At 42.1% G+C, this 14,211-nt stretch overlaps 1 protein-coding gene across 2 annotated transcripts in view; it reads right to left on the reverse strand.

The window, feature by feature from the left end:
* The window catches only part of pamr1b (peptidase domain containing associated with muscle regeneration 1b), a 31,969-nt gene extending 20,574 nt beyond the window's left edge, over positions 1-11,395 (reverse strand). The window contains exons 1-2 of one of the 2 annotated variants that reach the window (XM_052060030.1): positions 10,899-11,395; positions 2,864-3,040 (exon numbers count right to left, since the gene is read on the reverse strand). In XM_052060030.1, coding sequence (XP_051915990.1) covers positions 2,864-3,040; positions 10,899-11,058 — 337 coding nt within the window. In that variant the 5' untranslated portion in view covers positions 11,059-11,395. Of the gene's footprint in view, positions 1-2,863; positions 3,041-10,898 lie in introns of those variants that run through there. The other variant, XM_052060031.1, reaches the window with a different exon arrangement.
* Positions 11,396-14,211: the final 2,816 nt, after the last annotated feature.

The raw sequence follows: 14,211 nt of genomic DNA on the forward strand, positions 1-14,211 counted from the left end.
CAAATTCGATCAGACATAATATTGTTGCTTTCCAGGTTTCCCAGCGCGTTTATTTGTCTCCCAGCAGTGTAAAGGCCAAAGGAATCAGACAGCTCTCGGTGTTCTGCCAAGTACATGGCACGCATTATTGAAAGACTTTAAGATAGAGCTGACTAAAATCAACATACCCTCGCAACCTCCTATTTTCGTGCCTAAAAACATGCCACTCTTGTCTCGAACAGCATTGAGATGGATGATGAATTGAGTTAGTCTGACTTTTTTTTTTTTAATCTGCGGGTGTAATTTTGTACGGAGCCCCTAAGGGGACACGGAAGGAAAAAAAAACTTTGCGAGATCTCGCAATACTTTATTTATTTTTAATGGTCGTTGACTTGCTTCCGGGTCATCGTACGTGCTTCTGGGTCATCGTATCGTACGTGTAAACGCAGACAACAGTTATGGAGCGTGTTCAACCGTTCGTGAGTTTAATAGGATTTTACTTTGAAATTGGCTTGAAATACAAAGACATTACATCTGTTCTTGATGTTAAGTACGGTTTCCAAATAAGTGAAAGACATTTGAAGCGAGTGCTGAACCAAAGAGGACTATTTCGTCGGAAAACGTTCATTGACTTGGCAGTCCTGGTTGACTTCATTCGCAACCAATTGCAGCATTCCGGACAACTACACGGTTACAGGTGGATGTAGAGTAAGTGTAGAGAATATGGACTTCTTGTCAGGAAAGAGGACGTTCGTCTGGTCCTGAAAGAGTTGGATCCGAGAGGAGTGTCGTTAAGGCAAGCAAGACGTCTGAGACGGCGAAACTACTTCTCCAAAGGGCCAAATTTTATATGGCACATGGACTCCTATGACAAGTAGTAACCCGAAGTTGATTGGGGGTTACTACATCAACGTTGTGCACCGTTTGGGGGGTTGTCCTCGAATCGTTCGAGCTGATCTTGGGACTGAAAATGGTCACGTTAAAGGCTTTCAGCGTTTCCTCGTGCCAATACCGCCAGGCAGCACTCTTGCCAGTTACTTGGATGGAGCCAGCACCGCCAATCAAAGAATTGAATATTGGTGGCGGTTTCTTCGCATGGAGTTCTGGTTATCCCTCTTCACAGACCTCAGAGACAATGGCTTCTTTGATGGTGGATTTCTGGACAAAAACATCCTACAATTTTGTTGCATGGGACTTATTCAGGTGAGTTCATACATTCTGATAGACTCATTAATTAAATGGGTATTTTTGAATGTGAGAGTGAGTTGATGGGAAAGTGGACAGGAACACCCAAGAAGATAATGGTGTGTGGTGAAGGTGAAGGAAAAGTTGGGAGTGGGGAGATGTGGTACACATGAGAGGGTAGGAGTGAGACAAAAAAGCAGCTTCACGCTAAATGTTCTTGGTCATTAAAGCCGATCTGACTGTGCAACTCTTATTTAATCTGTCTGTATATTATTTTCAACAGGATGAGTTGGATGACACGGCCCTAGTTTGGAACAGCCATCTCATCAGGCCCTCAAAGAACATGAATGTCCCCAGTGGTCGGCCCAACGTGATGTATACGTTACCTGAACTTTATGGTACAAGGGACTTCCTCTCCCCGGTTGACAATGAACAAGTTCAACTGTGCAAAAGCCAGTGTGTCTTTCGTTTGACCATGCCTTGTGATCCAGATGTATTTGCATTGTGTGCTTTTTTAATGGCCCAGTCCGATCTAATGCCACCAAAAGAACCATTTCAGGCTGTGAACTTGTATTTACACCTCAGAGAGGCCCTCACCGCTACTCTTTAAGATAAGAAAACCTTTATTAGACTCGCAATGGAGAAATTCCCAATTCACAGCAGCAAATTAATGAAAGGAAGAATATAAAATATACAAAATATAGGAGCTGCTGGAAAGGCAGCCACTCTCACGGCGCCATTTTGAAGTCAAAATAACACAACACATAGGACAGACAGCCATGCAATCTTCACCAATTTTCTGCATACACTATATAAATTACAGCAATCTATGTATTGCTTGGTGTTTGGACCAAACTATACTACGGCTCCTCAACTGGTGTGAGAAGTAACATTTACTGAAGCCTGAATTTGACCATTGTCATTTCTTTTATCACTTCACCTTCAAAGGATAATTTAAACACTTTTGATGACAAATAATATATACCCATCATAATTAAAAGCATTTTTATCTGCTGTTTTTCTACCTGTACAGTATAAGGACAACATATTTGATCTACAATATAAAATGTTTGTCTGTCAAAGCATTATTGGTGTAAATAAACACTTTCTTGGTTGCTGACTATTCACAAATACTTAACCAACGTGGATGCTGAGGAGTATTCCTACATAATTGTACATCATCCCAATTGAATTTTCACCTGCCTGTAAATGATGACTGCGTAATTGTCACTCCTCACTTTCACCTGTTCTCGTCATCCGTGTCCCTTGTGTTGAACCAATCGGCTCCGTCAACCCTTTGTGTCTCCTGCAGGTGTTTCTCGTTGTCTCGTCACTTAGCTTGTATTTAGTTCCCTGGGTTCTGTCAGTCTTTGTTGGATCATTGTGATTGTTTGTTGTGAGTGTCTGCATGCTCCTGTCACATCCTGTTTGTATTTCCTGTCCTACTCTACCACCAAATAAAACCTGACAATTCGCTACCTCTAGGAGTAGTAGCAAGCAGTCTCAATTTGATTTAACACTGTTGACTGTCTATTCGAATACATATTTTCAGTTTTTTTCATTTCTAAAATGATCTGACCTGACACTAGGGATGGCATAAGGTTCATTGAATGAGGAAAATGTTGGTAAATGTCAAAACACTTCAGAACAAAATTACCAAATTGTGCCATTCGCCTGGCAGCCACTGATGAAGTTGTACCTGGATGGATGATGCAGGGGTCACACTCATCGATCGCGTTGCGGCAGCATGGTACAGCGTAGCCCACCGATGTCCCCTGCAGGGGGCATTTGCAGCGGATCACATCATACTCGCAACATCCCCTGCACATGATGTTCCACTCCGGGCCTGGGCAGTGGTTGTACAAATACCTGTAATCTTAATGAGAAAATACAGTACTTTAGACCGACAAGCCTCATTTTAAACCACTTGGAAAATATCCACAAAAGGACTGTGTCATGAGTTCACAAACAGAGAGGATGATAACCGTGGTTGAATGGAAGATGTCAAATAGAGACATTTGCATGAGCAGCCTCGACTTTGATGTCCACAGACGGCGACTGTGTTTACTGGTCTTGTGTTTATGTGTGCTGCTCCTGAAAGGCGCTCTGCTTATTTACAAAGCTATGTGGCCTCAAGCTTCTCTTTGGAGTTACTGTGTGTGTGCGTGTGCGTGGGTGTGCGTGTTTTGTGTAGGAAATCAAACATCAAGCATGCTGCTAAAATATGAAAGTCACCATGACTGGACATGCCTGGTCTAATGGATTTAATTGTCAAAATCCGGCCCGCAGGCCAAATCCGGCCCGCGGTCGAATTTCATCCGGCCCTCGGCCCCTGTCATAAAGTCAGTGCCGTCTGGCCCGCAGGTTGGGCGCAATGGAACACGTGTTGCATTGACTGAGGTCTCGTAGACTGGTGAGTGATGTTTCATAGAGTACTGCTTCCCTCTATTGGCTAAATGAGTAATAGCATTTAGACACTAGAGGGCATCATTCACGAGTTAACAAGACATCATTCCGTGTTTATATTGACTGATATGTCATATTTCAAATGATCCTTGCAGTTGTGGATATGTGTATTGCTTGTTCATTTCCCTGTTGTTCGAGTCAAAGGTTTTGTGACTATTGAAAAGTCATGGTGATACATTTTATGTTTCAAATCAATCAATTTGCACTCAGGATACTTCTGTTTAAGAAAAAGTCAAGTGAATAAGCAGTTGCATGTGATATACCTGTTTCAAATGAACCAAAAGAAATTCTTAAGATTGTTGAAATTAAAATAAAAATGGAAATGTGAAACAGACTGGCTTACTAAAATTTGTTGAACAATATTGTTGTTCAATGTAAAGAATGTCAGCCAAGGTCGGCCCCCCGACATTTTACCACATAAAATCTGGCCCCCTTGGCAAAAACTTTGGACACCCCTGCATTAGACAGTTCTGGCGACATTCTAGGTACTTTGAGCGTTTTTGTGTCAAGGTTTTCTGTTTCATTTGGGAAACAGACAGGGTCATGTCCTTGTGGCAGAAGAACAGATCCAGCACTTTAAATTTGGCAGTGTGCTCTTCCAACATTGAGCTCATCATTTCAATTCTTATTTGACACATTATTTGTACATTAAAAGCAGACCAAGTCCCTTCAAATACTATGAACGTTTCCTAATTTCATCAAAATCTCCACAAGCATCGGTACACGTGTCATATCCTGGTCCAGAAAAGTAAAAACCCTGCCATAGTGTGACTATAGTCGCAGGTGTTTCTGCTTTGCCTGAAGGTAAACAACCTTACACCACTGCGATGATACAATGAATTTGATATCAATCACCTGCAATTGGGGAAGTGTATTTCCCGCAGGTTAATTTCTATGCAGGCATGGCAGATTTTATAAAGCTGCTTGTGGACTTTATGCTGTTTTATATCTTCATTTCCCTTGCCGAAGTTATTTTGTATTTGACGACGTGGGTTTGGTTGAATTTGTGCTCGAAAGCTCCACCAGTCTTTGACTACATCTGTCTGTGCTCACAAGGATATGTAATGAATGCCTCCAAACAACACAAACACACCAGGCACTTCACACACACACACACACACACACACACACACACACACACACACACACACACACACACACACACACACACACACACACACACACACACACACACACACACACACACACACACACACACACACACACACACACACACACACACACACACACACACACACACACACACACACACACACACACACACACTATTATTCAAGCTTTCATACCAACCACTAGTTGCAGGTTGTTGTTGTGGCAACAAATATAAACTGACAACCCCGTCAATTTTCGTATACTGGCAACTTTGTGTTGAATTATTATATTTCAGAATGTCTTTCTCCGTTTGACCAAAACGATAATCTTACACTTCACGTCCAAAATGATCATCCTTCGGGGATTTCCATGCTGGAACCACAAGCATGCACTGTAAGCGTAGACAATGCTTCTTTATAGAAAAGTTGATGAAACAAAACAAAATCGCATCCAACACAAGTAAATCCTGTGTGTGTGTGTGTGTGTATGTGTGTGTGTGTGAGAGAGAGAGAGAGAGAGAGAGAATTAAAAACAGCATATTTGGCCAACCAAACTAATCAGTGATGTTTTGAGGCAGACGACAATGATTTGACGTCAGTCTGAGAAAAAGGAGACCATTAACACTTTTCTGCTTTCGGTCACAAGATAAAAATTGTTGCGACCAAGTGCACTTCAGATGCCTGATGTTTTGTGAGTAACATGACTCGAATTATATCCATTGTGCAACGCGGCGGGATTAAAAGCATCAGACAAGTTACAAATGAATGTCAGCATTTGTTCTGTTTACTTTGACCTTTAACCAGGAGCAATGGCCCCCAGCACAAGATGAAAAAAGTGTTTAAAAGGTGTGATGAGTGCCATATGGTGACTTAGGGGGTGTAGCAGACCCCATTTCTTCTCATGAGAGCAATTTACTTCTTTCCTACGAGGTAAAGGACACTAGTCTAAGAGAGTTGAAAACCTGAATTAAGGCCACAGAGCTAGCATGGTAATGTAATTAGACGGGATGGGGCTGTGTCCCTAGAGAGCCGACACACAGTTGCCTTCAACCTGTTGAGGTATCACTACCTCAAGTTGAAAATATGATACTACATTGTTGCATTCTTTCTTTATCATATTTGCAAGAGATGTGTTTGTTAGCAGGTACACCAAAAAAAAAACAAAAAAAAATGTCGTCAGGATTGTTGAGAGGTGGATACGCCAAGCAGGATCACATTACATTTTCCATATATCTTGAAACTGTGTATGGAAAAAAAAGCAAAATCAAGGAATTTTTTTAATTGAACTATTGTCCTCTCCGCGGAAGCAAAGTGGAGAGTCCACCATCTGAGATCCAAGGCATTGTGTCATTCTGCATAAATCAAAACGAAGTCTGAAGACGGCCGGGGGTAGACTCCAGCACGCTCATGACTCCACTGAGGATAAGCTATGAATGTTTCGACTTTACAACAAGTTGATTGCAGTGTTTTGATGTGTGTCCTGATGATGATCGCGTTCTCTCGCTGCCTTGTAAAAACACACGTGGTGGGGACATCCAAGTCAACACCTCAAGCTAACAAAACCCTTGCATAGAAACAATTGTGTGAGTAGTTTTACTCAGTTTGGGTTGTGCGAGGATTATTCCTTTACCAGTGTGCACGTAAATGGAATGTTACTTGAGTTCAGAAAGAAGTACTGTTTTTAAATGTATTTGACACAAACCACACCATTGATTCATAGAGCAAATTACATTAAGATCCAGATTTCACGGAGAGTTCTGACAATGTGTTCCTTTACATCTGTAATGTAAAAAAAGGCAGCCAGTGAGCTGCATGCCAAGGCTAGTGTACTACATTTATAGCTACTGTCAGACAGGTCGTTGTGCTGCCATTTTGGGGGCGGGGGAGGGCAGGTCAAGAGAGATTCCTCACTGATCTTTGGCAAACATTCAAAGTGTCAATTCTTTTGTTGTTTGATGTTTTTAAGTAGATGTTTATTCGATACAACCTCAAGTATCCCAAATCCAGAGTTATGTGGAAGCCAGTGGGACGAAGGATCAGCAAAGAGTACCTAAGCTCTCATATGAAGACATTCAGTTTGTTGACGTGTGCTTTATTCATGGTCAAATGGTTATTTCATTTGGGGCAGGGGGGATTTTTCTTTAAGCGAAATGTATTATTAACTATTTTCACTTGGGGATGATAACCCTGGTGGAACCTGATCACCCAAAACCATGACAGTTTGATTCTAAAGCTACAAAAGTTGCAGCAGGTATCATAGTATCCATGCAAAAAAATGACACTGAAAACGGCTGTTACGAGAAACAACATGGTGGAGTTGGCCAAAATCACACTAACACTCACAAGCAACCCTAAAGAGAACATACAGCATAAAGCATGGAACAATCAGTTCCATGGAAAAGCAGCAACGTGATCATGAAGTCCGGGGATTAGGGTTTTAGGAGGTTCATTATCTCATGTCTCCTCTGAGCGCAAAAGAAGAGTAATATTTACCCACACTAAAATAGTGTTGTTTTGGGATACACATTGTATCATTTCACTTCATGGCTCATCACTGTTTCTTTTTGTGGTTTTCTTATTTGGTTTCATTGCACAGATTTTTATTACTGGGCAGTCACTTGGAGGCTGAATGTATTTTTTAAATTGCAGTGAAGGCACAATTTCTTGTACAGGATCAAATCTCGGCTCTGTACTTGTGTTGGTTTTCTCAACTTAGACTGACCTTTATGTTCTTCTCTTTTGATGTCTAACCCAAATGTTTACAGCAAAAACAAAATAATCTGCCTCACCATTTCAATACATTTGGAGGGGAGTGTAGTTCAAGCACTACTAGAATCACAGTAATTATTATGATAGTTTCCACTTTGATCTGAATGCAGACTGTGTGTTACGGCGGCTTCTTGAAATGGGAAGTGATGTTTGATCCTCCCCACCCCTACAGATGGTGGAGACTCTTTACAAGCATGAGAAAAAGTCAGACAGAAGAAAAAAGCAGTTATTGTCACACTTTTTATCACCTGGTAGAGACCTTCTTGTGCCACATGGCACTCTGATCCCCCCCCCCCCACCAAAAAAAAACGTTCGCATCTGCAACTCAGCTGCACACCTTTTGATCTGACCCTGACATCATTGCCGACACAGCCAGAGAAGTGGTCATGGAAAATGAATACTTTGCACCATATATCAGTCGAGTTTGATCCACAGCGCAGTAAGTGTAGACTTGGGGTCAAACAACCTCTAAACCCTGACCTTTGTTGTCAGCAACCATCCATCCATTCATTTTCTAATCCGCTTATCCTCACGAGGCCCGCGGACTCGCCGGAGCCTATCCCAGCTGTCTTTGGGCAGTAAGTGTGGTACAATCTAAACCGGATGCCAGCCCACACACAGACGAATATACATTTGTGGGCACAATCACGTATAGGTACAATTTTAAGTTTTCTATGAACCTACAACGCATGTTTTTGTGATGTGGAAGGAAACTGGAGTACCCGGAGCGAACCCACACAGACACGGGGAAAACATGCAAACTCCATACAGGAAGGCCGAGGTTTGGGATTTAATGTGGTGACCAGTCAACCACCGTGCCGCTCTGTCAACAACCAAATTATAGAAATTAAATAATTTTGAAGCTCCAGTATGTTCTGTAGTAGGAAATAAAGCGACTAACATTTCCGTGATTGACTAGTTTGAATGGCTAGTGTCGATTCATAAGCTGGTGCAGATTTTGCATTTGATTGTTCGAAAGATTCAAAGCGTTTGTTTGGACTGTTTCAGTAGTTGGCTTTCACGTCAGATGACAGTTAGGGGAAAATAAGGGAGCTGGATCAAGAGTCACGCCATTTGCATAATTCAATACTGATACCCAAATGCACAGGAATGCCTCTGTGCATCCCACCGTCTGTGGCGTTTGCACCTGTGATCATATAGCTTGACGTTTTCTTGCATTTCCTTGCTGCCTCTTATTTTGCATGGAAACGAAATTATAAATTTTTAACACTGGATCATGTAAAGGCTAAATGTTGTCTAGCTGTCGGACAAAATATTGACATATGAATATAGTAAATTGCAATCCCTCACACATAAACCACTTACTATCCAAGTAAGTATATTCACACTAGTTTATTTTTTTTATGATGCAAATATTATAATTATGAATGTATTATCAAAGCTGCCTAGCGAAACCATCCTTCCATTTTCTTACAACACATTCTGCGCGGGATCATGGGGAGTTGAAGCCGGCTGACTTTGGGTGAAGGACGGACAAACTCAAGACTGGTTGACAGTCAATCACCGACTTGAGTGGAGAGCAGCAATCACTCACACTCACACCATCACTCAGTGGGAACCCAAACCCATACCACCTGCATGGAAGACAGGTGAGGGACCCATTTTCAGTGACATCTATGCCCAGAAAAAAAACAACAAATGAAAACACATGGTTAAGTCAAGGTTGGACTCATCCATACAGATTTATTGACGACATCCATCTATTGTGATTAGTAGAAAGACGCATAAATAGAAACGCTTAACTCCTAATTACCAAAGTGGATGTCTGCTTTGAAAACTTTAACTTTCGGATGCTAAGTATATCTAAGTACTGTTGTTTGTTTGTGTGTGTGTGTGTGTGTGTGTGGGGTTATTATAAAAAGCTTAATTGGACTATATTTTTATGATAGGATTCAGAAAGCAAAATGTAATTTTCTATTCACTTATTTTAATTTCATAATTGATGTTTACTTTATTCTTAATATGCAATCAGAATATTGTACAAGTTTTCCTTTGCTCAGTTACATCAATGTTGGAATGCATCATAGCTTTTCAAGGTTGTAATTACAGCAGAGTGTGAATTGCTTTTGATTTGCACCCACGCTGCAAAGTGTCGACAATAGAGAACGTATTCTGAACAAAAAGTCATGCAAAACTGCCTTATCAAGTACAGAACATGCCACAGTTATTATTATTATACAGTATACAATTACACCATTTCCTCAAGGCAAAATCGTGGTTATTTTAACCATGACATACTATGGAAAATGTTCCGTGCGCGAATATGCAAGTGGACTATTGCGTAGTTGTCAGCAGCTGCCTTGTATTTTGAGGTCAGTGTGATTTAACTATCATGGAACAAGAAAACTCCCAAGGGAACATTGTGGGCACTGCAGATCTAAGTGTGGGCTTATCCCGCCGCTCATCCTGTTCATTGCTCTAATGAACTTCCTCTGCTCGGAAAACCCACAAACAAAGTGCAATATCATTTTATTATCCACTTGGAGGGACGAAAGGTTGAACATACAGTATAAGGGCACGTCGCACTGCTAAACTTTAATTGTCCTGTTTTACTTTTGTTAATGCTGACACGCAGCACAGGAAAGGACACAACACTATGCAGTAAAATAACCCTGCTCATACACGCCCTTATAGAAGGACATTCTAAACATTTGCATTCAAATTGTGAAGAGAAAATTCTCTTTGCAGCTGTTGCATTGAAAAGATCAATGATCAGATGACAAATAGTCTCCAGAGTGACTCAGCTGACAACACTCTATGAAAGAGGCAAGGAGCTTTTGTAATGACTGCCAGTCAACACAGACGAGCTCACTGGCCAACATGACTTTATTGTGTTTTGACTGCTTGGAGATGTGAAAAGTGGACTCGGAGGCCAGAGGAGACTTTGGCACATGCATCACGGCAGTCAGCATGATCGATTCAAACTTTGCTTGCTACATCCTGTAGAAGTCATCAAGGGGAAATACACAGAGACTAGTTCAAGTGAGACAACTTTGACATTTAAGGGGAAATCGTTGCACAAAGACGTGTACCAAGTCTGAACAATTACACTATTAAAGTAATGTGCTATAACAGCACTTTTTTTGTTTTATGCAAGACCAGATAAACAATCTTCACACGATCATGAATGTACCAAATTATACCAAACTCTATATCTCATCTTTGCTAGAGACGATGGACAAAATCACCTCTGTTAACAACAGCGCCATAAATCCTTTTGAAGATTTGGGCATTCCAGTCCTGCTTTTGTGCTATTAAGGGATGTAAAGAAAGACTGGATCAAGACAAAGATATTGGCTTTTTGAGAACAAAGGATTTACAACGAAGAAAAAGCGTTGAACTATATACGTAAACTTGGTCTCTTACTGTTGGGCCAGGAGCTCCCCTGAGGTACGAAGATAAAGATGAGGAGGAAAATGAGAGGGAACCAGCCTGCCCTCCCGCTGATAATTGTGCTGGTCAAGGGAATTGCATGGGAGCCGCCATCGGTCTGCCCCAGCTGTAGTCCATGTTCCGCAGACAGCATGCTGCAGTCTGGAACTGTGTTTACTTTCTGAACTTAGCTGACATCACCATCGCAAACTCTTTCAATGTTCCTGCCCCCTCCTACTAATTTTCTCTTGCTCACTACCGCCCCCCCGCCCCCCGCCCTCTCTCTCTCTCTCTCTCTCTCTCCCTCTCTCACTCTCACTCTCTTTCTCTCTCATTATCTTTGGCTTCAAGTTACAGTCCACGTCTCCAAATGGTCTACCCTATGGCTTGCCATACTACCCTGCTCCTTCCACATGGAGGTCCACCAGCATTACTCTTAAATGAAGGCAGCCACTAACCTTTTATGCTAAGCCCATTGTGTCTGTCATTCTTTTGTTCACACACACACACACACACAGATGCACGCACACGCACAAACACACACACAAACACAAACACACACACACACAAAATGAGGCTCAGCACATGATCGTTGTACAAATGATGTGATTGAATTCATGTCTGGTGGACTACTCAAGTGAACTAAAAAAACTCAGTCTACCGGTAATTAAATTTTTGCAATACAGTAGTCTGATACTGAAAACAAGTGTAAAAGTGCAGCATGTTTCACTAAATGACATTAAGCAATTTTCACAATATCCAAACAGCGGCACCTATATTATTTGAATGTGTCTGGATTTACTGTCGAGTATCTTATTAATAAATAGAAAAAAAAAATTGTACCACCATTATGAATCTCTCTCTCTCTCTCTCTCTCTCTCTCTGTACATACACTATATATATTATATTTACACACACACACACACACACATACGTGATAGGTGGCATGGTGGTTGACTGAGTGGTTAGCACGTCAGCTTCACAGTGCAGAGGTACAGGGTTGGATTCTAGGCCCCGCCCTTCCTGTGTGGAGTTTGCATGGCAGCCAGTTCATGGTGTACCCCGCCTACTCCCCAAAGACAGAAAATGGATGGATTACCATGTATTATCTGAGCCGCTTATTCTCACGAGGGTCACAGGTGTGCTGGAGCCTATTCCAACCGTCTTCAGGCAGTAGGAGAGGAACCGGAGTACCCGCAGAAAACCCATGCAGGAACGGGGAAAACATGCAAACTCCACACAAATTTGAAACCCAGACATCTGCACTGTAAGGCAGATGTGCTAACTAGTCATCCACTGTAATGCATCTATCTGTCTGTCTATCTAGATATACATGTATTTTATCCCCACCCTTCTTGTCAAAACTCCACAAGCCACCACTGATTCAAATGTACTCTCATTGTTTCATCCATGTGTCTTCCATTCTGCTTATTCTCACGAGGATCAAAGGGGTGCTGGAGCCAATCCTTGGTGACTTAGGGCGAGAGGCGAGCTATACCCTGGAATGGTTACCTTCTTTTCGTGAAATTTAATTCATTATTTAGTTTAAGGTCTTGGTCTTTTGAAGAATATTGCTTGTTTGTTGATCATTGTCTTTCTCTGAGGTCATCATTTGAGTCAGCTGTGTCATGGAAGCACGCCCGTGATTGCTGCTGACAAGGCTCCAGTGTGTTTAATCAGCCTTTTTGGCGGCAGACCAAATTATTCGAGGAGAAAGCAGTTGGAAAAGAATTGGATTGACTGATTACACTGTATGTGTGTTTTGGCCAATAGCTGTAATTGAGTGTCCTGAAATGACACTAATGTGAGACAATGATTTTATGTGGTGGTATGTATATCTTCGAGATGTTTTAATTGTTTTTCTTGGTCTTCTACACTTTCGGTCTTGGTCTTTTGTGTTTGTTTGTTCTAGTGTCTTCATATACAGAGCAAATTTATTTGGTAATAGGTTAGAATTGGTGGTATGTTGGTGGACCTGATGCACAACACATACTCACAATTGGGCCAAATATGAGCGCATTTCCCTCTTGCAACCAAAGTCAGCCAATGTCAAATCTTGAATGTCTTTCAAAGAATTTTCTGAGTTGGGTGGGTCAAAACTGATTTTTCTCCCAGTACGACTACATTTTGACCTTGTTGGTAATTGTTGCCTCTCAGTTGGTTTGTACCTCGACAGGCACCAAGTTTGGGGAATATATCTTGTGTGTGGTATGCTGTGTTGGTCATTGTGAGTACTGTATACCATGCCTGATTTAAAAAAAAAAAAAAGCATAGACCAGCACATTTTTGTTGTGTTTTCATGCTGGTCTTGCTGTTGTCACCAGCAAGAACAAAACAGTGGAAGCAACAAAAGCAAAACAAAGTGTGAGTGAAGATTAAAAAAAACTGAACCTTCATTCACTAGGCTTCATGGTCTGGAATGAAGGCAGTACAGTGAAAGTCCCCTACAATGAAATCATGTTTGCACCAAGAAATGTTTCACAACAGGAGTTTTTCACTGGAGCAAATTTGATCTCAGATGTAAACACACACAAACGTATGTGTACATGCACACACAAACGTATGTGTACTCTTTATTTTTATTCAATTAGTGCATAAGTATGAGAATCGTCATCAGGCGCCGACAGGTATGGCAGCCTCGGTCACACGCTCCCTAGTATTATCCCTGTTTTTGTCATTTTCGTTTGTTTTTGGCGACCCTGAGCGGCTTACTTACACGAGGGAAAAGTTGCTGCGCATTGGGGAGTCTACGCTCGGTCTTTTTTCACCAGTACACGAAAATCCACAAGGTTTTTCGGAGCTAATCGCGAGCGGAGCGGCTGCGCTGTACGCAGCATGGAAACGCCGCCGGAGGGGGAAGCGAGCCGGCGTGCTCGTTAAGCTCCGGCAGTGTGGATTTCGAACCCCGCTCCCATCGATCCATCTTGCTAATCTACGATCTCTGCCAAACAAGATGGATGAACTTCTTCTCCTCACAAAGACCAACAAAACATTTGCACGTTCTGCTGCGCTCTGCTTCACTGAAACCTGGCTCAGTGACCGCCATCCAGATCCCGCGCTACATCTACCCGGCTTCCGCCTTCTCCGAGCCGACCGCGACACGGAGCTATCAGGGAAATCGAAAGGTGGTGGGATTTGCTTCTATATCAACGAAGAATGGTGCACTGATGTCACGAAGCTCGACGCACACTGCAGCCCGGACCTGGAGTCGCTGTCTTTAAACTGCAAGCCATTCTACTCGCCACGTGAGTTCACCTCCTTTTTACTAGTCGGTGTTTACATTGCGCCACAAGCTAACGCTAACACG

Source organism: Hippocampus zosterae, chromosome 3 (genome assembly GCF_025434085.1).
Source record: "Hippocampus zosterae strain Florida chromosome 3, ASM2543408v3, whole genome shotgun sequence".
Classification (NCBI taxonomy): Eukaryota; Metazoa; Chordata; class Actinopteri; order Syngnathiformes; family Syngnathidae; genus Hippocampus; species Hippocampus zosterae.